This window comes from Nannobrachium achirus (genome assembly GCF_963921795.1).
Source record: "Nannobrachium achirus genome assembly, chromosome: 17".
Taxonomy (NCBI): Eukaryota; Metazoa; Chordata; class Actinopteri; order Myctophiformes; family Myctophidae; genus Nannobrachium; species Nannobrachium achirus.
The window spans coordinates 44,489,131-44,516,457 of NC_137824.1; the positions used below are offsets into that span (position 1 = coordinate 44,489,131).

Sequence of the window (27,327 nt, forward strand, 5' to 3'; positions counted from 1 at the left end):
TGCAACCTTCTAAAATGTTCAATCAATCAATCAATCAATCAATCAATCAATCAATCAATCAATGCTGCATGCAATATGCCATAACAAGGGTGAACTGGGCGGGAACACTTTATTTTACTTTACAACACCAGAGGCAGCGCCACAGATCACCTTCAACCCGAGTCAACTCAAACACGTTTAACCTAAACAGACTGGTGAGGAAAGCAGGCTCTGTTGTTGGGTCCTCTCTGCAGGGGGTGGAGTAACTGGAGTAAGAGAGGAAACGACCGCTTTGCCTACCCAGGACGGAGATGCGAGATATCTCTTTGTTATATGAGATAGGCTACTTAAAGTGTGGTTCCTGTGGAAATAAGCCTCGGCTTTCTAGGATCTCCTTTTAGTTGACCTTGTACCAGTGATTTGTACTGTCATGAAACTGTACTTTTTCAATTGCAAACTTCTAATAAATTCTTCAATCAATCAAAAAAAAACTCTTTACTGGTACTGTACTGCTCTTGTTTTTTCCTCCTATCTTTTTTTCTTACTTCTCTGTAACTTTGTAAATAACTTTATAGGCCTACTGCTGTGCTACAACTGGACAACTGAATTTCCCCCTTGGGATAATAAAGGTATCTATCTATCTATCTATCTATCTATCTAAAAGGGTCAAACTCGTTCTTCTGCTATAGGCCTACCACCAAAATGTGGAACGCCTTACCGAAGGCATTAAAGTTAGTGTGGATCCTATAGCATCCTTAAAATCACCCTGAAAAACCACTTACAGGCGGTAGCCGTCCGCAACTCAAACCTAGCCCAGCCTTACCCTCCCTTGACCCTCCTCTGTATTTACCTACTGTTTTTTTTGCACTGTTTTTTATTTTCCTTTTTTCCTGACTATATCTACTGCATAGCACTGTGTTCTATTCGTCTGTCATTCAATGTTATATGAGATACTTCAATTGTTTCCTGTGGAAATATTAAGCCAAGTGCTTTTCTAGGATCACCTTTTAGTTGACCTTGTACCAGTGAACTGTACCGTCATGAAACTGTACCTTTTCCTATGCAAACTTCTAATAAAGTCTTCAATCAATCAAACCTGAGCAAAAAATAAATACAAAATGAATAAAGTTTAAGTCGCTTCTTTGGACTTGTTTTCATTGACGCGGTTGCTCGTTTCTCTTCCAACACTCGTCTCGCTCCCACACTCTCCTCTCCACTGACTCCTCCCACTAGACCTCCTCTCTCTTGTGTGTGTGTTTACAATGGCGGCTAAATGCTAAATGAAACAAATGCGGTAGTTTTTAGTAAACCGAAATACTCTCCAAATCCTGCTGTAACCGTTGCGACATGTCCAACAGCAACAGAACCGCGTACTTCTACGACCCGGACGTGGGTAACTTCCACTATGGTGAGTCTGAGTCAGTGTTTGTGTTTTCTTTTTAGCTACAGCTAGCTAGCTAGCTAGCTTGGTAGTGAGGTTTTTGGTGGTCTGTCTTATACAGATATAGAGGGTTTAAGTGGTTAAACCAGGGATTTCTAACTGGTGGTCCATGAACCACTGGGGGTCCGTGAAGGTAGCGCATGTGGTCCCTGACTATTCATTTAATGATGCACGTAAGTGAAGACTAGTAGTTGCTAGCTAGCTAGTACAGTTAGGCTTCGATGTTTAAACCCCATAACCATTGCTATGCACCATGTACACTATACATTCTACTAACTACCGTAACTAAACCAGTGTTTCTCAACCTGTGGGTCGGGTCCCCAGATGAAACTTAATGTGCAACATTGTTTTCTCACTCAACAGTTAACATACCAACATGAAGTTTAAGTGTACAGAGAGGGTATCTATCATTCTATCTACACATTTCTAAAGTGACAATTTATGGACTTTTTAATACCTCTAAAATGACAAATTAAACATTGGTCAAATATTAGAGGCATAAATTGTGAAAATAGCTGCGACTGCGAGGTGTTGTGAGCATCTAGATCCAGAGATCTGCTATTTTCACAATAGAACAAACAGTGTTGTACAAAATGTAATGCCTCAACTCTTAGTGCTCATCAGGGGGGGGGGTCCCAGGGGTCCCCCAGTTAAAATATGATTATTTGGAGGGGTCGCGGCCTGAAAACTTTGAGCACCACTGAACTACTACTACCTTCTATTACAGTGGTTTTCAACCCTTTTCATGTCAAGGTCCATGTTTTATTCAGCATTTGAGCCATCGACCACCATTTGATGAGATTTTACCTCTCCCAAGACATAAAAGAATATGTTGTTCTATAAGGGTCCATTTGGTTACCAACTCTTCATTTAGCCTGGGACCACCTGGAACCCCCTCAAGGACCACTGGTGAAGAACCACTGTTCTACTACTGTAGGCCGATTCAAATGAGCTTCATTGGCACGAGAAAAACATACGTTTGCATTGCTAAATAGTGTCAAAATATAATGAAAGCAGATCAAATATGATGATGTCTTAGCAGAGTGGTATTTGTAGATCTCGGCTTACATATTGAAATAAATAGTGCTCACACACGGGCTTCAAAAGGTTGGTTACTTAACACTGACTGAGTGACTGTGACGCTATTCAATTCTAATGAGCTTTATTGGCATGTGAAAAACATGATGACAGTCATTGCCAACGCAAGTGTCAAATTAACATAATAGCATAACTTCAAGGCCATTTTGACAAATCTTTGGGGTAGGGCTGCACAATTAATCATTTTCAAACCGAAATCGCGCTTTTATTATCCTTGACAATAATGAGAGGCAGACAATACTATTACTGAGATCTTTCTGAATATAAAAACGTTTTATATTGCTAATAAGCAAAATAAAAAGGAATCTTTTAAAAATATAACTGAACTGAATCAAACCATTTGCATGATTGCCAATTTGTATAGTTATTAATAATCAATTTCTTTTTAAATGTATTACACAATAAATATTCAACGGAAGCTTTGGAAGCTTCACTTAAGGTAGCGAAGTGATTTAATGTGGTTAAAATAAGTCATTATATCAACCTTTTAACAAAAAAAAAAAACGTTTTGTTTTAACCAAAAAACTATCACTTATCCTACCTTAAAATAAATATATAAATATTGTGAAATAAAATCGCAAACGCAATATTAGTCAGATTCGCAATTAGATATTTTCCCAAAATCGTGCAGCCCTACTTTGGGGGGTGTTGCTCATTCCACAAATGCAGCTGTACTCCTGGTGGGGGCTCCTCACATGCGGGTGAGTCAGTACTCAGTTTGCCTGGCTGCAAGCGTCAGACTCTTCACACACTACGTTTCACTTCGGGGGTGGTAATGTGCGGACTGATTTATCAGGCTAGTACTCAGTAGGATATGACAGCAGCGGCAACGCAGAAATGTGTCCTACTGGGGAGGAATTAATTGGCATAACAAATAAATTGGGGAGAAAAAGCGTGTATAAAAATAATAATTGACTACTCTAAATAAAAAGGAAAAAAAGAAGAAGAGTTGGCTAATAAGGGTAATGCATGTCTGTCTGGTTAATTTGTACCGTATTCTAAATGCTGCCTCTCTTCCAGGTACTGGCCATCCTATGAAGCCTCATCGACTGTCTCTGACTCACAGTCTGGTTCTACACTATGGGCTCTACAAGAAGATGATGGTGAGCATAATATGCTGCCAGTGCTTAAAGGAGCACTTAACCCATTTTAAACCAACATTATGTTCATATAACTGTTCCTCACTAATGCTTATGATGAGACGACACAATTTCTGTCTACTCACTGCTGTTTCCACCCACCCACACCGTGACACGTTTTGAGCTTGTAGATCAGCTATTTACACTTTTATTTTAAAATGTTTGCAAATGTGGGGCGGCATAGCCCAGGGGTAGAGAAACCGTTATTAGAGCACGAAGGGTTCCCAGTTCGAATCTGGGCTCCCCCTGAGTTAATGTCGAAGGGTCCTTGGGCAAGACTCTGAACCCCACATTGCTCCCGGTGAGCAGGTTGGTGCCTTGCATGGTTTCCTCCGCCACCGGTGTATGAATGTGTGCGTGAATGGGTGAATGTAATGCACAATCTCTGTAAAGCGCTTTGGATAAAAGCGCTATATAAATGCACCATTTACCAAATATATGAAAGCTTTTTTCAACATGGAAATGATTATGACGATTATGCAAAATAATTATCTCAAATAATTGTGATTAGATGATTATGTAATAATTGTAACAGGCCTACTGATTAATTGATTGATCAATTGCTATTTTTATGGCCTCCAGGTGTTTAAGCCATACAAGGCATCTCAACACGACATGTGTCGGTTCCACTCCGAGGACTACATAGACTTCCTGCAGAAGGTCAGCCCCAACAACATGCAGGGCTTCACCAAGAGCCTCAACACCTTCAACGTGGGGGACGACTGGTCAGTGGACATTTATTTCAGCATCTTTGTGGCTATATGAGTTGATGCCGATACCAGTATCGGAAAAGATAACTGCTTAAAATGCTGGTATCGGTATCGACAAGTATGCCATTCCGATGCCACGTAATTTATCACATCATGATATTTCATGTACAGTAATGTTTTTCTTGTTTCAGTTGACGTTGCGCGACTCTTTTATACTCTTACTCTGCTATTTACATTATTAGTTTACTAACTTGTATCTGCACAATTATTCTTGGAATTTGTATTTATTCCTAGATCTGTGGAGCTCAATCTATTTAATTTTGAGGACCACCATAACTTTTGAGAGTGTTCAAATGTTACCAAATCGGTTCCATTTGTACACTCTGGGAGTTACCGACCCTGTGAGGGTCCATTTGGAACCCCCAAAAGAAACCCTGAGGGTCCTTGGACCCCCACCTTGAGAACTGCTGTCCTAGATAGTTTTTAAGGGAGGAAAACTTGTAGAAAACGAGCACTCCTTTTTCAATCCGACTGGCTTTCCAGTCATGCTGTTAGTGTTACATATATTGTTGTAGTGAAGGTGCGGTGTCTGGATCCCCCTGGAGGTGGACTGGAGGCCCTCTGTGGAGTTTCGCTTTCTGTCAAAGGCTCTAACTTGTGTGTGTGTGCGTGTGTGTGTGCGTGTGCGTGTGCGTGCGTGTAGTCCTGTGTTTCCAGGCCTATTTGAGTTCTGTTCTAGGTATACAGGAGCGTCGTTACAAGGAGCCACGCAGCTCAACCACAAGGTAACGTGCGCATGCATGCACACAACATGAATTACAAATCTGTGACCTTACAGACCCGGGGCAAGTATTATTATGCAAAATTAAAGCAGCACTTTGTAACTTTATTGTAACGAAAAATGTGTCCAATTGTATGGTTGATTATTTTAATACAATGTAACTTATATACAATTGGGGTGGTTGTATTTGGTCTCCCTGCTCTTCTATTGAGACAAGGATTTGACTTTTATTTAACCATTGGTGTCTAATCTATATTAGTAATACTATTAATTCAGCATTTTGTTCCAGATCTGTGACATCGCCATCAATTGGGCTGGGGGTCTTCATCACGCCAAGAAATTTGAGGTAAAAAAACAATGGCAGTATTTTACAATACTCACAAAATAATGTTGTGCATAAATTTTTTAACGAATGTGTTTTAGCCAAAGCGCTGTTTAATATTTGATGTTCGGTTGGGCTCTTCAAAGTTTTCAGGCCTAGGACCCCTTAGTCGAGAGAGAGAGATGAAACGGGGACCACCACAACCCATAGATACCATATAGTTTCATTGTTTGACGGCACAATCATCAGTGTATCTTGGATTCATGTCAGTTTGTGTTTTAACCGATTTTTAACCACTTGAACTGTCAATACTTGACCTTTTAAGCCCTTTGCACACAGGCGCGTTTGTCCGCACGGATAAAACGGACAATTTCATTTTTTTAAAAGAAAACAATGATTCTCTACGACCTCATGCACACCGGATCCAAATTAGCCGTGCGACGAGTGGCTGCGTCTGTGCGTTTTTTCTCTCGATAGAACCCAGTTCGATTCGTGCGTCTTGTCGCATGCGGTAAAAAACTCATCACTCCTTTTATGACACCTTTTGGGATCCGCAGCGCCGATTCCGCTCAGCATTGCACACCAAATCCAATGCGTTTTATTCATGCAGCAAACGAAAAAAACGCAACTGTCCTGTGTGCAAAGGGCTTTACTCTGTACTTAGTCTGCTCTTTTCCCCCTCTACACCAAAGCTCTGTGCTAAAAATAGCCGTTCTACCAGCTCACAAAGCTTCGCGTTGTGAGGCGCTGTGAGCTTGTAGATTGGCTATTTTTGGGGTTCAAGTGGTTAATATAAAAAAGGAGGACCCCCTGTAGTAACTCGGAGGACCCCCTGTTGAAGAGCAGAGATAATGGCTTCAATTTTCCCCTGTGTTTCCAGGCATCTGGGTTCTGCTACGTCAACGACATTGTCATCAGTATACTGGAGCTACTCAAGTAAGAGCGCAACACACACAATGTCACAGTATTTTCTCAAATCATCTTTTGTGTCAAGGACCCCCAAATTGATGTATTTGGCAGCAAACCCCCATCTGAAAATGTTGTCGTGCCAGGGACCCCCAGAAGAGAAGATTTGTGGTAAAAAAATAAATCTACATTTTCCAAAAGATAGTGGATTTACAAGCTTCTGAAGCTTACAGGTCTGCTATTTCTTTTTTAAATGATAATGATGCTGTATTAAGACATTTTGTGCTCGGACCCCACCTTCAGAACCACTGCTATGAAGAAATGAATTAAATCTTTATTTTGAACATGTTAATAGACAAAGTAAAAAAAGTGTGTGTGTGTGTGTGTGTGTGTGTGTGTGTGCCAGATTATTTTAGTTTAACTCCTGCTTCTTAAATGTGCCCCCCCCCCTTCTGGAATCAATGGGGGTGAATTTTATTGTAATCAAATTATTCTTAGGAATGCAACAAAAAAACTAAAAATATTATTGAACTCAAGTCTCCATGGCATGAATAATCAATGGAAAAATAGGCACTTTGTCTTTGGGGGTGAACCACTCCTTTAAAGAGAAGAAGAAATCGTGATGTTACAACAGCCCATGTTTGTATTGTTCTCCAGATACCACCCCAGGGTGCTATACATCGACATAGACATTCACCATGGTGACGGCGTGCAGGAAGCTTTTTACCTGACTGACCGCGTCATGACCGTGTCCTTCCACAAATATGGAAACTACTTCTTCCCTGGCACAGGTAATACTGAAAAATAGCCATCACTAGGGATGGGACGATATGAAAATTTCATATCACGATATTTGTGACAAAAGAAATATCGCGATTTACGTTATTATCGCGATAATCACAATCAATTATCCTGGGGCGGAAAATTTTGCCCAAAATATAGCAGATCTACAGTGAGCTTGTAGATCGGCTATTTTTTGGCAAAGAGATTTGGTAGAGAGCAAAAAAAAGACTATATCAAGTACGTATATTATAAGTATGTTTTACCAATAGAGGGTTTAAATGGTACCAGATATGCAGCTTGGCAAATAAAAGGTGAAGTGATCCCAGTGCATGACTGAGGACGATATCACGATAAATTTAATGTCCACGATACGATTATCGTGAGTGTTTTTTATCGCGGTAAATGATAATATCGCGTATCGTCCCATCCTTAGCCATCACACCAATGTTTGGCATCTACTTTTGTTTGTGTTCAAGAATTTCTTGTTAAATGTGAACGCACATAAAGGTGTGTGTGTGTGTGTGTGTGTGTGTGTGTGTGTGTGTGTGTGTGTGTGTGTGTGTGTGTGTGTGTGTGTGTGTGTGTGTGTGTGTGTGTGTGTGTGTGTGTGTGTGTGTGTGTGTGTGTGTGTGTGTGTGTGTGTGTGTGTGTGTGTGTGTGTGTGTGTGTGTGTGTGTGTGTGTGTGTGTGTGTCCTGTAGGTGACATGTACGAGGTGGGGGCAGAGAGCGGCCGGTACTACTGCCTCAACGTTCCCCTCAGAGACGGCATCGATGACCAAAGTGAGTCCTGTTGGCTGTCTGTTCATCGCTCAAACCCTCTAGACCTGTGGTTCTCAACCTGTGGGTAGGGACCCCCAGGGGTGTTATTTTGGGGGGTCCCCAGACTTAATGTGCAACATTGTTTTCCCGCTCAACAGTAAACAAACCAACATAAAGTTTAAGTGTACAGAGGGTATCTGCACATTTCTAAAGTGACAATTTAAGGCTGGGAACACATTTTAGCGTAGTACATGTACAGTATGTAGCAACACATTTATTTTTGTAATTTTTGAATAATATTTGACATGTCTTCAGAAAATCTAGGTCGGGCTTAAAGGGGTTAATACCTCTAAAATGACAAATTAAACATTGGCCAAATTGTCAAATATTAGAGGCGGAAATTGTGAAAATAAACAATCTACATGCTCACTATTTTGTGCATGTATTGCAGATCTGCTATTTTCTCAATAGAATAGTGTTAAATAAAATGTAATGCCTCAACTCTTTTGCTGGTCAGGGTGGAGTCCCCAGTTAAAATATGATCATTTTGGGGGTTGTGGACTGAAAAGTTTGAGAACCACTGCCCCCAGGGGGCTTCAAGGTTTCCAGGCCAAGGACCCCTTATATTAGCTGAGAGAGAGATGAAGCCCCACCAAATATTGTATAACATGCGTTTTTGTCAAAGATTTCATAGATGGCTTCATTGACTCGTTTGACAGTACTGTCGCCAGTGTTGTGTCAATGAATGTGTTTTGTTTATTTTGTACACAGTATTATGTGGAGTGAAGCATTCTTAAATGTAAAGATCTTTGTCAATCAAGTGTTTGAAATGCATTTACATTACTTTACTAATGTGTGTGTGTGTGTGTGTGTGTGTGTGTGTGTGTGTGTGTGTGTGTGTGTGTGTGTGTGTGTGTGTGTGTGTGTGTGTGTGTGTGTGTGTGTGTGTGTGCGCGCGCGCGTGCGTGCGTGTGATATTCCAGGTTACAGACAGTTGTTCCAGCCAGTTATTAAACAGGTGGTAGATTTCTACCAGCCAACTTGCATTGTTTTACAGGTAAGTCTCTTATACGCTAGTGGTTCTCAAAGTAATTAAAATAATGGATAGTGCTAAGTCACTTTACAGACACAAAAGGAAAAAAATGTTAAAAGGTTAAACTAGACACAAAAGAAAAGAAAAAGGGATTATGATTAGGTTGGGAATGCAAGCCTGAAAAATAGGGTCCGGAAACTTCAAGAGGTCCTCAATAGCATATTAATAGTTTTGCGTGATTATAACATAACATAATAAATGTACTAAAAATGCTTTGATTTGTTTTGTCTCTCCAGTGTGGAGCGGATTCTCTAGGCTGCGACAGACTTGGCTGCTTCAACCTCAGTATACGAGGACACGGGTACGGCTAGTTCTCTTCACTTTTACCGTGGTGTATATGAGTTACACTGCGTTCGTCTAGGTTAGTTTTGAGCTTAGGTCCAACATTTAGTTTTTTACCAGAAACGGAGAAGAAGAAATGGGAGTGGGAGAGCAGGGAGAAGAAAATAATCTAACCTAATCTAATCTAATCTAATCTAACCATTAATCGTCATGTAAAATGTCATAATCGTGACAGCCCTAAGCACGGCTCTGGTGCGGTATGTACTGGGAGGTGATGATGAGTGTGGCGCTCCACCTCAGCAGTCCCATCTCCCAGTGCATCTTAACGGGGATAGACTCCCGTGCTGTTGGCTGATAGCGACACAATACGCATCTTCCACCCACTTACTCATTCTGAGTAAGATTTGAAGCCAGTTATTTGTTGAACAAAAAGTTGTAAAATAGCTGTTTGAAGGCATTCAAAATTATTATTTAATTATACAGTGGTCTCCCTCTATTGTTTTTGCATTATTATTATTATTTAATTTAGTTTCTGTCTTACAGGGAGTGTGTGGAGTTTGTGAAGAGCTTTAAGATTCCTCTGTTGGTGCTGGGAGGAGGAGGCTACACAGTGAGAAACGTGGCCCGCTGCTGGTAAGCGTCATCTCATACATAAGGCACTGGTTCTCAAACTGTTATATCTCAAGGACCCCCAGTTTGATGTGCATCAGGGCCACAGACTCCCAGTCGATGCAGTTATCTATTTATCTCAAGAGGTCCTTGTCGAGGGGGGAAAAAGAGCAGACCAACCAAATACATGTCCAAAAGTGAAACTTACTTTTACTTGTTGAGGGTTTAAGTGGATTCAATTCTGAAAATACTCATTAACGTGAATCCAACACACTAATAGAAAATAGTTTGAGATACTATATGTGAAAATTCAACTTTTGATGCCGACTGAATTGCTTCTTTTTTATTTCCTTTTTGTGCCTGTTCTGTTCCGCTCCATTGCAGGACCTACGAGACGTCTCTTTTGGTAGATGAATCTATCAGTGATGAGCTGCCCTACAGCGGTGAGTTACTAAAGCAACTAGAACAGTCAGGGATTCACATGCTCAGTCATTTGGATTCCAAGTCAGCATGTCGTCTATGAAAGTGTGTTGTCTATGACGGGGGTTCCCAAACCTTTTTGTCTCAGGGCACCCCATAAATATTGTTTTAATCCGAGGCACCCCTACATTATAATTTTCACTCCCAGCACCTCATATCGTCGTTGTCGGGTGGAAACCTTTTATGTCATCTATAAAATGTACTAAACTAGTGAAAACAGCAGATCTACAAGCACACGCGAGGCGTTGTGTGCTTGTAGATCGGCTGTTTTCACTAGTTTTGTGCGACAGTCTTGTATGATGAAGCAGAGCTTTGCTTTTACCAAAAGACGTACACATTTGAAACGAGGTTTCTGCCCGACGATATTTTAGTGATTATGTTGCAAGGAAAACGTTGAGATAATAGCCATTTTGGTTAGAACTAACTGAAAATAACTTTGTACTTCAAGTTTAAAATTATACAAAATAATATTTTTTCAAGTGTCCAAATAAATTCCAAATAATTATCAAATGATCTCGCGAACCCTAACCCTGGACTGCTGGACCCAGGGTGCCCCGTCACCCACTTTGAAAACCCCTGGTCTATGAAGGCATGTCGTCAATGAAAACGTGTCGTTTATCAAAGCATGTAAATGTAACTCATTGGGCGGCGGCAACATCAGCGTCTTCTCGCCGCCAGTCGATCAGATGCTTCATATCCATTTGAGTCAAACTGCCGGGAAAATGTATTTATTTATTTTTGGAACACGTTACTTATTTGACACAATTTAAACGTCCATGGGAATTCAGAAGGTAGAATTTGTAAAGACATCGGTGGTCCATATAATTATAGTCAAATATCAGAAGTTGTCCCTACGCGGCGCGCGTTATTTGGTATTCCAAATAACGCATCTGGCGTCCTACAAGTAACCACTTAAACCCTCACCATCACTATTTCGTTGGAGACTAGTGTTGATTTTTACATCAGATTTGTAATTTTGTTCTAGTTATCTGAAATGTTTTAGTTTGTTTAGTTTTAGTTGACTAAATATTTGATTTTAGTCAGCTAAATCTACAGTTGATTTAGTCGACTAAATGTATTTTGGCAGGCCTTGATGGCGTTCGCATGGCAGTTTTTACCTTTATTTATTTTTTTGTTGCATGCTGATACAGCAGATCTACAAGCTCTGCTATTGTCAGCACAACCAAACATAAAATGACTTGTCTTTTAGTTCTACTGGATGTCTTCTCCACTAGTCCCAACATTTTAGTCTAGTTTTTATTTGTTGATGAAATTGTCAATATATTTAGCTTCGTTCTTATTTCGTTTTCGTCAGTGAAAAAGGGTAATCAACAAACATTGTTCGCCAAGTTTTAGTCTACGAAATCAACACTGTTGGGGATAATCTGGCAAAAATAGCAGCTCTTCAATCGTTGCCACTCGTGAGCTTGTAGGTCGTCTATTTTTCTGGAGTGCAACGAAGGTCCGTTCTACTATTAAGTATAGAGGTAGCTAAGTGGGCATGGCTCACACAGGCACTGTACACACGTTCCACATGACTGCCGCCGGGCATAAAGACGAGTCCTTTCCCATACAGCTTTTGATTCTGCATGGTACAGTGAGCGTGGAGCAATGCATCGAACATTCATGCATCCATGGAACGGTACAGTGAATGAATACTGTAAACACCATGTTGGTGGGCACGGTGACACTGATGCATGCGGTCACAGGTGTGTGTGTGTGTGTGTGTGTGTGTGTGTGTGTGTGTGTGTGTGTGTGTGTGTCTGTGTTTGTGTGTCTGTGTGTGTGTTTGTGTTTATAGAGCAGGGGTCTTCAACATCTTTTTCCCCCCCAAGTCAAGGACCCCCTATCTGAGTGAGAGATGAAGGGACTTTTTGTAAAAAAAAAAGACAATCTATAAGCTCACAATGCCTTGCGTTGTGAGCTTGTGGATCAGCTTTTTTGGCTAAAGTTCTCCTTAGAATAGAGATGCTGAGTTCATGTAAAATAATTATCCTTTCACACAACGATTTGGTAAATCCAAGGACCCTCCTGTTGAAGACCCCCGCTGTTGAGTATATATTAAACACGATTCCACCGCCACCGGGACCTTTCCATCCGATGACCTTTTAATTAAACACGGTTATGCTGCGTTCACACTAGCAGCGACCAAAGGCTACAAAGCGTGGCCCAGCCACGTTGCTTGTTGAAGCTCAAGCCAGCACTGCGTAAATGAAAAGGGGGGTGGGGGGAACCTGTACTATTTACCTGTGGCTAAAGGCAATAATTATGTTTTTTTTTCTTCTTCTTTCTATTGAACAGGGCAGGATTTATGGGGACAAAAACATGATTGATTGCCTCTTCTCAACTCGTGTTTTGTAGACTATTTGTAAGCTTCATGTCACTGGCTTCCACATTGACCTGTAGCCTGTCACTTTGTCGCTGCCGGTATGAACTCTGCATCACATCTTGCTTTGGGGTGGTGCTGCACAAGTCAGAAATCTGCCAGCATTTAAGTAAGGTTGGCACGTTCAGGTCAGGCATGGACTTAGAATGCAACATGCATTCATAATTAACGCAGACCATGCTAATACATCATTCCAACGACATAGATTTCTAAAGGTCCTTTCACACTGGGGAGCAACGCGAAAAAGTAAAGTAGAAAAGGTTCAGAATGCGATTATTTCTCATCAAACTGTTAATTTGACATAGCCTTATTGTTTTTGCGGTGGAAAACTTTACCTTGTTCTGTGCAGATGCACTTGCGACGAGTTTAAATCAGTTTAGAATGTTTAAATCACTTAAGAATGAACAACAAAAAATGCCTGCTCCCGGTCTGTACGGACCTTTGTGACAAAGCACCTTGTCAACATAGTAATAGCACCACGTGAACGAATATCGATTGTTGTTTGACACTGCAGCTGATTGACATCTATTTTTGTTTCCCCCTGCTATTCTCTGCTCCATTCTCCCCCCTCTGTTCTTTTATTATCTCTCTGTGTCTCTCTCTCTCTCTCTCTCTCTCTCTCTCCCCCCCCCCCCTTCTGTTTCTTATTCCTCTCCCTCTCTTAATCCCTCTGATCAGAGTATTTTGAGTATTTCGCTCCAGACTTCACGCTACACCCCGACGTCAGCACCAGGATAGAGAACCAGAACTCAAGACAGGTAAACATGAATTAAAGTTATATAGTCTCATGCTGCAGTCCATAGAAGCCAGCGTGTCTTCTGGTAAAGTGATGTCTCGACACTATCTAGTGTTGTGTGAGCTTGGCAATCGGCAGTTTTTCGGGTTGTTTGTTAATGAGTAAAGTAGTGATGATTATTTTATTTCCGCACATAATACATTCAATTACAGCTCAGAATTATACAGTGATGTCTGTCTTCTCTGCCAAACTTGACAAATAACCCATGAAGTGCTCAAACTAGCAAATAGAAAGAGATGTTGTTCTGAAGCATCTTCCATAAAACATGAATGGTCTCAGAAATGTCATGAAAGCAAAAAAGGTTTAAGCCTCAATCATTGATTTCTTCAACTGGTTGCCTGTAGGCAGAACAGCAGCAACATGAATCATAACACCTAGAATAATCAAGAACCTCTTTTCTCTCTTTTTGGAGCTGTGTGGAACAGAGCTCCCCATAGGCAGCAATGTGTGTCCTCACCGTCAAGTGAGAACTGTCCTCACCGTCAAGTTTGAGTCTGTCCCGTTGAGTTTGAACAGGACCTTTTGTGACCACACAAGGGCGCTGTTGTTCAGGCCAGGCCAGACACACACGCACGCACGCACGCACGCACGCACGCACGCACGCACGCACACACACACACACACACACACACACACACACACACACACACACAGCTCCACTTCGAACAGAGGTTCGATTTTTTCCTCCTTTTTTAGCTTTTTTTCTTTTTTTTACTAAACCTTTTTTTCTTTTTCTTTTTTTTTTTTACAGCTCACACCGCATTTAGATCAGCCTTATTTATGTACAGTATATCGTTCAGGTGGAAACCACATCCACGTCCAAAACAAACTTTTCAGGATTCAAATTCAAAAATGGCAAAGGTAGCAGATCCGCAAGCTCCAAATGCTTTTGAAGCTTTTGTGTGACGCTGTAATACGATCAAACCGGGCATTCATTTACAAAAAAATCAAACCTCGGATCGAAGTGAAGCGGTGAATTTGAGCAGTTCCAGATCTGTTTTTTATTCTATGTGTTCTAGATCTATGAATTTAGTGTTCTAGATCTATACATTCTATGTGTTCTAGATCTATAATTTCTGTGTTCCTGTTCGCACTGGACGGTGAGACGACGGCAACAGACAATGCTGTATATTGGAAGCGTCACCGCTTCAAAAATCACTCACAGCGCGGCACCTAGTGCCGTGCTGTGAGCTTGTAGATCTGCTATTTTTGAAAAATCTTGAAAATTTGAATTTTGACCCGATTCTATAAATGTATTTTGAATCCTTCTAAGATTTATTTGAAAAACCTATGCTTCTATGTCAGCAATCTGGCTATAGCCATCGTCAAAGAAAAGGTCCTTTTCACTTAAATGGAGCTCATTTAGTCTGTTCTTGAGAGACAATTATGTCAGTGGTTCTCAAACGTTTTCATGTGAAGGACCCCCAAAATGATATTTATTTGGCCACGGACCCCCATCTCATAATATTTAGTTCCAGGGACCCCCCCCCCCCCCCCCCCCCCCCAGAAGCAAAATTTGAGTTACAAACGTTCGCTTTGAAAATACATCTATTCAAAGATTTGCACACATTTTCACGACTTTTTCAAAAATAGCAGATCTACAAGCTCGCAGCGCGCGCTGTGAGCTTGTATATCTGCTATTTTTCACTGGTTAAAGCATTCAATAATTCTAGGCCTAAATGGGTTTTAAAGCACTAAATGGTGTCTGGTATGCAACGTGTAAACCCTGAGCCGCCGTGTCTGTCCACAGTACCTGGAGCAGATCCGTCAGACGGTGTTCGAGAACCTGAAGATGTTGAACCACGCCCCCAGCGTCCAGATCCACGACGTGCCCTCCGACATGCTGAGCTACGAGCGCACCGACGAGCCCGATCCCGACGAGAGGGGCGCCGAGGACAGCTACAGCAGGTGACACGCTCACCGGGCCCCGTTTAGCAGCAGCAACATGAAGTTTAAACATGTGCTTTGCAGCAGCAAAATGAAGTTTAAACATGTGCTTTGCAGCAGCAAAATGAAGTTTAAACATGTGCTTTGCGTTTAGACGGCAGTGTAATTTAAGGGGGTTGAAACCCCCGCAAAGTGAACGTCTCACGTCTCTGTGTGAACGTGTAATTTGGGGGAAGACTGCAAAGCTAAGGCCGCGTATGCTATTACATGGGTACTGTACGATCAAAAAGAGGGACACGTGTAAACAAACAACTGTTTGTTTCGCAGCTTTGTTGTTTTACTTCCACATATTACTTTACGTCGTCAAACAGTTTGTTTGTTTTTGGGTATAACATCGTGGTGAGACTAAACTAATGGATTTGCTTTATGCGGGGAACAAAAACAATGCGACGCCTTTAGCTCTATTCCGTGTGACTGACTGGTGGTGATATCACTTCCCCAGGCCGGAGGCGTCCAACGAGTTCTACGATGGCGACCATGACAATGACAAGGAGAGCGATGTGGAGATCTGACATCAGAATGGACTGGACTGAGTGGACTGACTCCTCTCTCCTCCCTATCCTCCATCTATAAATCAATCCCATCCATCCATCCATGCCTTCATACGGATAGCCAAGCCATCCTTTCTACGACCCGACGATAACCGTATCATCTCGGAAACCCGGAAAAATGCTGGTTGGTGAATAGTTTGAACGACAAGCTGATAGGAGAATTATTTTACATGAACTACTTGAACCCTAGCATCCCTATTCTAAGGAGAACTTAAGCCAAACATTGCAGATCTACAAGCTCTCGACGCCTCATGCTGCAAGGCGTTGTGATTGTTTTTGGCAAAGAGAGGAGTACAAAGAGCTTGATCAAGTGTACTAAGTATTGACGGTTGAGGAGATTAAATGTCTGAAAATACACATGAACATGAATTGGTCATACACTGATGACGGTACTGTCAAACGAGTCTATGACGCTATCTATGAAAAAGTTAAACCTGTAACACAATTTTATAGTCATGAAATTCTTGCCATAATATGCCTAAATAGGGATGTCTGGTTCAAAGGGGTTAACATGAATTGTCTAAATGGTGCACACTTGATTTGTAGAAATGGTTGAAATGGGTAACTGGAACATTTGCCCCAAAACACGCTCGTCGCTCGACCATCCTTGTTTTCGCGAACTCATCGACCGCCAGGTATTAATTAATTCATCCGCCTTTGTCAACGCACGGCACGGAGACTCACTTTAGCTCGCTCAGCGGTGTCTCACGTGGCTCAAGTTCCCTTGAGACGACGCGTCTCTGTCGTCTCTACTGAAAACAAGTTATTTTACAAGGCATCTCTTACGGAAACAATAATAGCGCACGGGTGTCCTGGGGTTGGAAAATCCCTGTCCACTCGCGACAATCCATTCAAAGGATATCCGCTTCCTCATGGAGCTTGTGCCCAGCCCCTTTCCCCATAATGAATGTGGGTACATTATGTGTCTTTTTTTCTACATATATATTTTTTCCTTCAAAAAGGAAAACTGCTTTTGTTTGGGTGACGTCATCGAGCGTATCAGGTGATCTTCCCATTACCCCAGAAATAATTGTGACAGAAGCTAGCGAATGGCTCTATCCAGCATCAAAATAAGGAACTCGTCATGGGGCGGCTTGACCGGAATCAGGACTTGACATTTACTTTTTGAGTACATTTCCCATGAACTTGTCACAGTACAAAAGTCGCTTGTCTGGATAAAAATGAGCATTTTTTTTAATTTTTTCTTCTGTTTTCTTTAAATAACTAATTCTACCACTTTTTGTGGTCACGTTTAGATACTGCATTCTGATTGGCTTAAAACAGTGGTAAATCAGTCAACAACCTTGAGTTGGCTCATGGACCCCGCCCACTGTTGTGTTGCAGTTGTAACATTGCTAGTTACAACTGTGTTTTCTTTCATTTATATGGTAGAAGTGGTAGAAAAGCAATTTACCATTCGAGGGTTGTGGGTTGTTCGCCTCGTGTCACAACCCTGAAACAGTGGTAAATCAGCCAACAACCCACTCCCCCTCATGGTAAATGGCTTACATAAGACCTCCCATGGCCCCTCCACTCCATTCGGCAGTCCATAGTCTGCATACTATGGACATATGGACATACAAAGCTGCAAGGAGCGTCGCAGAAAAGATTTAACCAAGAGCCACTTGTCCAACGGACAAGTACATTTTTAATGAACTCGGCCATAAAGATGTATTAGTTTTGTTGGTTTTACTGAGATTACAATTAGCAATACCTGGTGGCAACCACTTTGGGGATTTGACCCAAGGTGACAGCGTTTTTTGGGGCGAGTGCTCTTGTATTCCTAGACTGTCACGAAACTGTTCGTATGAAGTTACTCAAGCCGTTTAGTTTGTTAGTTATTTTTAATAAATGAGGCCACACAACTGAACGTGGTAGAACCCAGGAGTAGTCTTTCTGTATTTCTTATGTTCTTTATACTGTGTATATATATACGTATATAAATCTTTGACATTTAATTTAGAATTCAGGGGGACATCTGTTTTACGTACCAGTAGTTTGAGTCACATGCCAGAATTACAGCCCTGACATGGCTTGGCTGCTGTTATTTTTTTGTTTGCCTGGTTGCATGTGATTTTTTATATTGTTGGTGACATTTTGTGTTTTTTTAATAAAAATGTAATGCTAACATGCATCTGTGTCTATCCGTGTACAGCTCATTTAAGACATACACAAGGTTCAAACATTTTTTACAAGTTGTAATGGTAAGAATAGGGGAAAGAGCTGCAACCTTAACTGATTATTTTGATTGATTACAGAAAAAGAATGTGATTGAAAGACAAATATGCATTTTAATTGTGCTTAGTTTTTGGACTGGACGCGACAACAAACCCCAGTGCACGCAATGGAAGAACAAGCCAACCGCTTAGCTTGGCCTAGTGGATAGGAAATTTAGATAATAATAAAAAATAAAAAAATAACTCATTGAGTTGTTGCTTCTCTGTGCGCCGAATCTGTTTGCCAGAGATAGAGGAATATTAGGCCCCACTACTTTCCATTTTCCTTAAGTGTTCCCAGGCGGAAGCCCAGCCTGTAGCCAACCCCCCTGCCATAAATGTATTTTCCAAACCCTGGCTACGGGCCTGACCCCCCGTCCCCAGGCAGCTAGGAATCTCTTAGGCAAAATAGGAAGACATTATCAGCATGTGGTTCTCAGTAATGCCCCAGCAGATGTCACCATTTCCCTTCCTACTGTCGTCCTGGCCGCAGAAGCACTTATACCCCATTCAAGTGAATGAGGTTTTGGCCAGAACTTAGTGATTGATTTTCATAAATACTTGGTTTTCAAATGCCAGAGATGCCCACACGTCTTCTTTGAGTCTAGAATCGTTGGAGTCTAGCCCAAGTCGACTCTTGAGTCTCATTAAAAAAAAGAATAATTAGTTAGTCAAGGTGTTTTATTAAGGAAGATTGACATGTCAACAGTTTGGTAAATCAAATGTGCACCGCTTTGTCCAATGGTGTCTCTTCATAGCCTGGAGCCAGCCTGTTCGCTCCGTTCCACATTTTGTATTGTCTCTCCGCAGTGAATGCTCAACAACAACCACAGACATCCCCACAGTCACAATCATACTGTAGCTGAGCATTATATTGCTATTAGTTAGCCAGTTTCAGGAATGGCACAATGTATTCACGTAACGTTGGATGTTAAAGTTCCACCATTCTAATGGTTCCATTTCCAGGAGTGAGTAGCCTGAACACATCTGAAGTAGGTAGCTCTCCATTTCATTTTGTGTCCCCGTTCGAAAAGTGAATCTTTTTCATTATCCATCTTCATGCAATGGTCCAGAACAGAGCTACAACGATAAAGTGGCTATAATCTAATACTGTACGTTTACTGTTTGCATCAATCATAGCCTCTCGTTGCAATGGGTCACATGACTTACGTCATCAGTGTTATCATCACAACCATGTCATTGTCCTTTTATTGAAGTGAACTGTTGAAGTTCACAGTTTGCAAAACATCCATTCTCAAACAACTTACCCACGATGATGGTTATTTGAGTGACTCGGAATTACTACTCGGTCCTATCCAGTCTACACGCCTACTTCCTGTGTACTACAGGGACAACAACAGAGATGGTTGCTGGTATGGATTTCTTGGTGCGGACCTTCCTCGACATTGTCCAGCCAAACAGATTTCCGTCGGTTCTGATCCGAAACGTTGTGCGCAATGCTCAAGATGGGAATGTGCCGTTCGATAAAGCCGGCGTCATAGAGGCCCTAAAATATGAGCTTGGCTTCTTGGTGTGTTTGGCCATAGGGCTCTTGTACATTGTGCTGATGCCAATGATCAGCATCTGTATGGCACGACAGGAGACCTCCCGGCCCGGGTGGTCAGCAACTCTCTACTGGGGAGCCTACATCATCATCATGGCCGTAATACTGGTGGGGAACGTCTACTTGTGTATAAGCACCGCAGACATCAAAAAGCACATGGACCAAAGTACCAAAGAAATCAGCGGAACCTTAAAGAACCTTCAGACTTACACTGGCGGACTGCAGGACAATACTAAAAAAGGGGTGAAAGGTATCGCCGACTTGTTAATGCATAAGATTAAGGAAGCCGGCCGAGAGCTGGGCGGACAGATCATGAGAATATTAGAAGATGGGCTGGAATTGGGTGAAATCCGCAATCATTCTAGAAGTATGAGTACATTTAACATCTCTCCTGACCTGGGCACTTTCAATGAAACTCTGAAAAATCTAACACTTCCAGAAGATGATATAAAGGTTAAAAAATTTCTAGAATGTTCAGGTAAACTAAGTGGAAACCTTACCATGTTCCAGAGCAAAGTGGAATATTTTGCTAATAATCTGAAAACTCAACTTGAGAACAATGGGAAATATTTGGAGGACATTCCAGGCAAGATCAGAGATGTCACCAAGGATGTAAATGAGACGGACATCGGAACCCAGATCTCCAACGAAGTCGAAAGGACCTTAGACCCTATCTTCGCCTCAGCTGATGAAACCTTTGGTATTCTGCAGAAACAAACCACCACGATCACTCCGGAGGTTGAGCTAGCGGGGTTAATCATATGGGCAGTAGGCATGGCCCTGTGCTGCGTGCTTGCCCTGGTGCTTGTGCGTAATATCCTGGGTCTGCTCGTGGGCTCTGTGGGAGTCGGCCCGGTTATCAGCTTCCTGTTGTGCTCGCTGCTCATGGCGGCGGCGCTGCCGCTGTTCCTGCTGGGAGGGCACAGCTACACACTGGTGTGTAAGCCCTGGGGAAATGGAGAACTGTTCCGGTTTATCGACACGATTGATTTGGGTAAGGTGATGGGACTGGATACAGAGTCGTTGGGACTGAATAAGAACCTTAGCCTCACCGGTGTGTACGATGACTGTGCCAAGGGAAAGTCTCTCTGGGACACGCTGCACCTTGAGGACCGCCTGGGGGGGATTCTCAAGGTGCCCCCGGGGCTCCACACGTCCAAGTTCATGAGTGCCTTTAACACCACCGACATCACCATGTTGAGCGAAGATGATATAAACAAAATCAATTCCACAGAGGCAAATTTTACTGAATTTACCAACTTGTTAAAGGGTGTCATGGGTATATCAACCGAAGATCAAAAAATAAAACTGCAGGAACTCAACTCTACAATGAACATCATATCATCCAAAGTGAAAACATTCCAAGACACAGTCAAAGATTTGTCGAACAATGTGGATTATGCGCAAAACTTCCTCCACGTCAACGCCAGTAAGGACATGACCGTATGTGTTGAAGCTTATTTGGGCAACTTCAGTAAAGCGTTGATAGATCAGTTTACCAGCCAAATAGGGCATTTGAACTGTATGATGGTGGCCAAGGAGATTGACAATGCGAGGATCTTCATCTGTGAAAACCTGGTGGTGTCTGTGAACACCTTCTGGTTCAGTCTGGGCATGTGTCTGTACTGCTTGATCCCCGGCATCGCGTTGTCTATCCACATGGCCAAATACTACAGAGCGGAAGAGTATACTCCCGTCAGTGACGATCCAGGCAGGTCTGCTGCGTCATTGGAGCGTGAACAGCTGAAGTTAATGAGAAGGAAAGCAATGGGCCAATTCGAACATTTGTATCCTAAGAGGCCATTTGTGGAGATAGACGACTATGATGTTCCACATTGACATTTGAAGCGGCACTATGTAACTTTCTTTTTGAGTGGTGCAAACCGCTCCCATGTTTCACTTTGTGTATACAAGGAGATTTGTGTCGTGTTTGCACCGCTCACTTCGCACAGGTGTGATTTTTTTTAGTAGTTAATAGTCATTGTGTCCAATCTGTATGCTAGTCTATGTTAATACAATTTAACTTATACAATCGGGGTGGTTGTATTATTTTGTCTCCCTGTTCTTTTGAGACATTTCAGATGTGCCAAAGGTCATGTGTCACAGACACAGCATCAGGTCAAGATTCAATTTCTCCCCTGAGCAAGCAGAGCTGAGCTCTATTACCTCAATACTAAGGAAGTGACTTTTTTTTACTTTTTTTTTGTTTTTGTTTATGAGTTAATGGGTATTTATAGGCATTGATAAAGATGTTTTACCATCACACCATTTGAGTGTAGCGTTATTGTAAATGGCAACCTCACAGAATGGTTCCCTGTGGAATCTGGTGTATGGGATGTATCATCTCCCCCACATCGCCATTGACTGGACTTGTGGACCATGCGAAAGACCATCTCAGACAAGACCAGAGGCCTCCAGTGGACTCTCTTCACCCTGCTAGATGATCTCGATTATACCAGTGAGCTTGCTGTTTTTTTCCCCACCAATCACACCCACCTGCAAGAGAAGACAGATAGGACAGACAGATTTTCTCAAACAGATCGGTCTGAACATGAACATCTCCAAAATCCAAGTGATGTGCATAAACTCAACACCTCATGAACCAATCACTGTGGATGGTATCTCTTGACTTTAATTCTGTCTTACCAATATTACTGCATGGGCTTGAGCTGAGGAGGGATGTGTAGATTGTGTACATTTCCTACTGTACATAATGTACTACTTTGAGATATACTACTACGATAAAATGTGAGCCGTAGCCGCACCTATAATCTCCCGCTCCACATTAAGGTAAGCCACACCATCGACATTTTCAAATCCAAATTGAAGACCCACCTTTCTAACCTTGCTTTTAACATAGTTTGAGGTTATGTTTTGGTGTTGTTTTTTTTAGTTTTTTGCCTGTATTGTTGCTTTGCAAATAGACTAATATAAGGTTTACTTGTTTTTTGTCTCTGGAAAGCACTTTGGGTCAACTATTTTTCAACCAGTAAAAACACATTGGGACAAAGTCTCTTTTAAAGTCTCTCTATATAAATACACTTACTTGACTTGACTTCCACAATCTATGTGCTAGAAATGTCGATATACTTACTTTAAGACATGTCAGAGGTTAGTACACAGCATACGTGATTCATTATCATTCATTATAATCTCTCAAGACAGACTCTGATAGCTATCAAATGAAGAGGAACAAACAAAGAGGGCGTTTCCTTTTATTTGATGATGGTTAGCCAGACTGCATTTTTCATTATAATGAGAGTCTTTGGGGAAATGAGCCCATTGTTCTGGAGCACGTTGTATTCTTGAATTTTGATGTGTGGACTCAGACTACGTTAGGGATGAGCTGTAATTGCTGTAGTTCTGTGTTCCTATTGGCTGTGCTTTAAATAGCCAGAACTCAAGTTATTGGTGTGGTTAGGCAACACACTATTTATTGTATTCGGTCGATATTTTTTTTCCCCAGCAAAGTAAACCTGTGTTTTGTAAACTTTCTGAGTAATGTTATCTGGGTTGAGCACAACAGAAAAGTGACGCTTTTGGTCGTGCTTCCCTTGACATCACAATATCTATCTATAAACTAGAAATACTGTTCTTACGAAACAGTGTGGGCTCGCTGGTCCCTCATTGGCTAAAGGCCCTGCCTTTGTACTGTTTTGAGGGGAATAACCTGAGTATATAAAGATTCGGGAGAACATACGCTTTCGGCGTAGTCTAGAATAAACTTGGTCTATAAAGATTTGAGAGAACATAATGGTCTCGCCTTTTAGCGAGCCCAAAGATTTCATGTGAGTGTTGTTGTTGTTATTTAACATAACATACTGGTCTCGTGACTGATGTCACCAAGCACTCTGCTTCTCATTGTCTAAGGGCCCTGCTTTTGTACTGTCGGTTTTTAGGAGAATAAACATGTATAGAGTATAGAGTTTTGGTGTACTGATCTCGCCTTTCAGCGAGCCCAAAAATGTCATGAGGGTGTTGTTCTCTCGCCTTTGTACTGTTTTTCTTTTAGGAGAATAAACTTGACCTAATGGTCTCGTCTTTCAGACGAGCCCACAATTAGCCAGATCTATGTGTGCGTGTCTGTGTTTATACCCATAGCCAATCAGAGAGGGGAAATGGGTGACGTCATGATATCGAGGCATGTAAGGGCCACGAGAGGGGCCGTCTATGACCGTAGCCAATCAGATGGCCATAAATGGGCATATGTCCCATACGTTTGAGGATTGGTGAGCTTCACATGACATTTCGGCCAACCAGACAAGTGGGCCAATCGTCCAATCCCATCATGATTGGTGTGAAGTTTCATGTGACATGATGGGTTTCCGCTAGGCATTTTTGGGGCCGGCCACCTTGGCCGGCAGGATTATATTTTACAGGCCAATCAATTAATTTATCGGCCATTTTATAATGAACGTCACATACGTGTTTGCAGATGAGATACTGTATGTGCAATGTGCACCCAACTGATAATTACACCATTTTATGTTAGCGTTGGGCTTTTTTCCTCTTTATCACAGATGCAATTGCAATCTGTTCCTGAGTTAACGAAATAATAGCCTAACTATCTACTTATGTAGAGGTATTGCTTGGCAAAAAAGAAGTGAATAGGTTAAAGTGGGCGCAACTCAAGCGAATCGTTTGCGCGCCCTGCCACTCAGTGGCCTACAGATTAATTAAGTTAATAGTATATGATTTTGGCTTTACGTCTCATTAAACCTTAATATGCAAACGTACAACCTTTGTTTTGTTTTGTTAATGTTATGTTATGATGGCGCAAGGAAGGTTGACTTGCCTCTGTTGCTTTGACCAACACAATGGCATCACATCCATGCGATCAGAAAGTCATGTGCGTGCTTGTATAATATCCATGTGATTCCACAGAGTTTGGGTCCCTTTTTTATTATCGTCTACTGGGTCCAGCTTGGTCCAGATTACCTCGGAAGAACACCAGTTCTGTTCGGATCATAACACTAAACCCACGCTGTAGGCCTATAGCGCTGATTGAACAAGCTGCTGGAACTGTCAGCTGTGAAACTTGATTTGTGCTTCTCCGTATGGCCGTGTGCGTATCTAAAATAGCAGACATACAAGCTCACAGCGCAGCGCGTTGCGATGTGTCGTGAGTTTGAAGCTCTGATATTTTCAATGCGCGTAACCATCGTATGACGAATATAGACTGATCTAATGCGCACAGTGCAGCATGAAGCAGCAGCAGCGGCGGTGAGCTCCGCTGTCGTCAGACTCACAGAACATGATACATAATTTAAAATTATGATAAGTTTTAATGGTTGTAGCTTTATTATCTTAGACAAATAATTATGTGAATAATAAGATTAAATGATAAAATAGCCTAAGAGGCATTTTCCCAGCCGGGCACGGTGGCCGGTGGACTTTATAATTACCGGCCAGTCAAACATTTAACCGGTCAATGGCCGGTAAATCCGGCTAACGGAATCTATGGTGACATCATATTATAGAATTACCAGCATTCAAGAGAACTGCCGTGTCCAAACTCTCTCTCTGTAAAAAATCAAGCATCGAAAATAGTCGACCTCCAAGACGGCTATTTCCGATTCTCTGCACGTCCTAGCCCCATATAGAACGAGATGAGGTCCTATAAAAGGTATCCCAGGGTATATAAACATATATAAAACATGCACCAGGGCATGAAACAACCGCTTAAATCGTTAGTTTTGTAATGTTTTCCCTGGAAAAGCCCCGGCGTAGTCTCGCGTGGCCAGAATGTTTCCTAACGCGATTTGCAAAAGTTCCGGTTGAATGGGAAAACATTACAAAACTAACGATTTAAGCGGTTGTTTCATGCCCTGGTGCACGTTTTATGTACCCTGGGATAGGAAACCATAGTCTGGGAGCGTGGGACTACCTTTACTTTTTGGCAGGACGCACTGTGATTGGCCAGCGGGACGCTTGATGAAAGGAACGCTTAAATAGCACCGCTCACTTCACACTAGTGTGATTTTTATATTTATATGTGGTGTGTTAGTCTTTGTGTTTATTGCTATTTATTTGCGCCAGCGGAGTGCGCAAGTATACTGTCTGTTTCTGGCCAACAGCTGGGCCTTTAGCCAATGAAGGAGCAGCGTTTTCCATGACATCACCACCAACAAAGTGTGACCTTCATATAAATAAACCTCACCCTAGTGAGGTCACCGAGACGTCACCACCAACCAACAAGTGTCGTCACATACCCACATATCTAGCACCGATCAAAATACTTGCACACCACGAGTGCACACGATGCAAGTTGGCACCTCGACAGAGTGCAGTCTATAAGTCTAAGTACTGAGTTCACTGCTTCCATCGGTTTCCTTGCTGTCTTGTTTCCGTCCGACAGTACAAAGGCAGGGCCTTTAGCCAATGAGGGAGCAGCATTCTTGGTGACGACACCAACAACAAGTGCCACCTGATGAGTGCCAACATGCGTTGAAAGGACACCAATTTATCAAAAGACTACAATGATTATTTACAAAATAGCCATGATGGTCCTACCATTTTCAGAAAAGTTATCAAAGTTCTCAATGATGTTTCACAGTATTTACAATAATAAATATTAATGACAAATGTCAGATGGTCAATATCATTATATCATTACATGTTAGGGTTTAGGACACAAAGGCACAATTAAAGATGCCACACATCAAGATAGGCCATTACCAGAGAACGAAAGCATAACTCAAACCAAAGCGAACGGATCCCTTTCCGAAGGGGATTAACTAAACATAATACAAAAGAGTCGGCGGGGAGAGGAAGACAGGGTAGCCGTCTGTGTGCAGTAGCACCATGCTGCTTCCTTCCCTGAAGTCAAGCCAACACTGAAGCTTTTATACTGCTGCTCTCAATCAGGCAATCAGTGTTGGTGGGCGTTGTCAGGATCCCTGGGTGGATCACCAACCAGACGCCCATCCCAGGCCAGGCATGGCAACCTCCACCAACCGATCTATAAACAGAGGAAACACATGTCAGACTCATTTCATAGAATACAAGGAGACTATAGTAATAAGAATCAATGCATAAGCCCAGCGGGCGTAATATATGTGGGCATAAAATGGGCAAGGACGGACACTGACACACACAGAATTTCACATAAATGGCTGTTTTATGGTAAAATCTACAAATATATGGTGGACATCACGGACACAATGTCAGGTTTTACTGCTGTCTGTCCAAGGGACCACATAAAAAACATCGCTGAGCACACAATGTCAAAAGACGTGTGCAAAAGACTCCAACTTTTGCACACGGATAGCTCAGATTTTTGCCTGTGTAGCTGCTTCCCTTGCTGTTATTGTACTTGCACAATGTACAGTTCTACGAAACAACCTTTTTTAGTAGAACCACTGATCCAATGAATATGCCCATGAAAGGGACATGGACTGACAGATACATAGATCTCCAAATATGGGCACATATGATATTTAGGTCACTCTGACACGCACAAACTTAATCCTATTGACGACGAT

The 27,327-nt window shown here is 42.0% G+C and overlaps 2 protein-coding genes across 2 annotated transcripts; both read left to right on the forward strand.

Annotated features, from left to right (window-relative positions):
- Positions 1-1,225: 1,225 nt before the first annotated feature.
- hdac3 (histone deacetylase 3) lies at positions 1,226-18,115 on the forward strand. The gene is made up of 15 exons (XM_080745870.1): positions 1,226-1,387; positions 3,539-3,621; positions 4,240-4,382; positions 5,071-5,152; positions 5,438-5,494; positions 6,351-6,406; positions 7,034-7,167; positions 7,860-7,940; positions 8,903-8,976; positions 9,249-9,313; positions 9,838-9,927; positions 10,288-10,346; positions 13,448-13,527; positions 15,316-15,473; positions 15,955-18,115. The coding sequence occupies exons 1-15, from the start codon at positions 1,327-1,329 to the stop codon at positions 16,022-16,024; spliced, it is 1,293 nt and encodes a 430-aa protein (XP_080601996.1). The 5' UTR covers positions 1,226-1,326; the 3' UTR covers positions 16,025-18,115.
- A 1,527-nt stretch (positions 18,116-19,642) lies between these two features.
- On the forward strand, positions 19,643-21,682 carry LOC308302507 (prominin-1-A-like; the record flags this gene model as incomplete). The annotated part of the gene is made up of 1 exon (XM_080746763.1): positions 19,643-21,682. One exon carries the CDS (start codon positions 19,643-19,645, stop codon positions 21,680-21,682), a length of 2,040 nt encoding a protein of 679 aa, XP_080602889.1.
- Between the last annotated feature and the right edge of the window lie 5,645 nt (positions 21,683-27,327).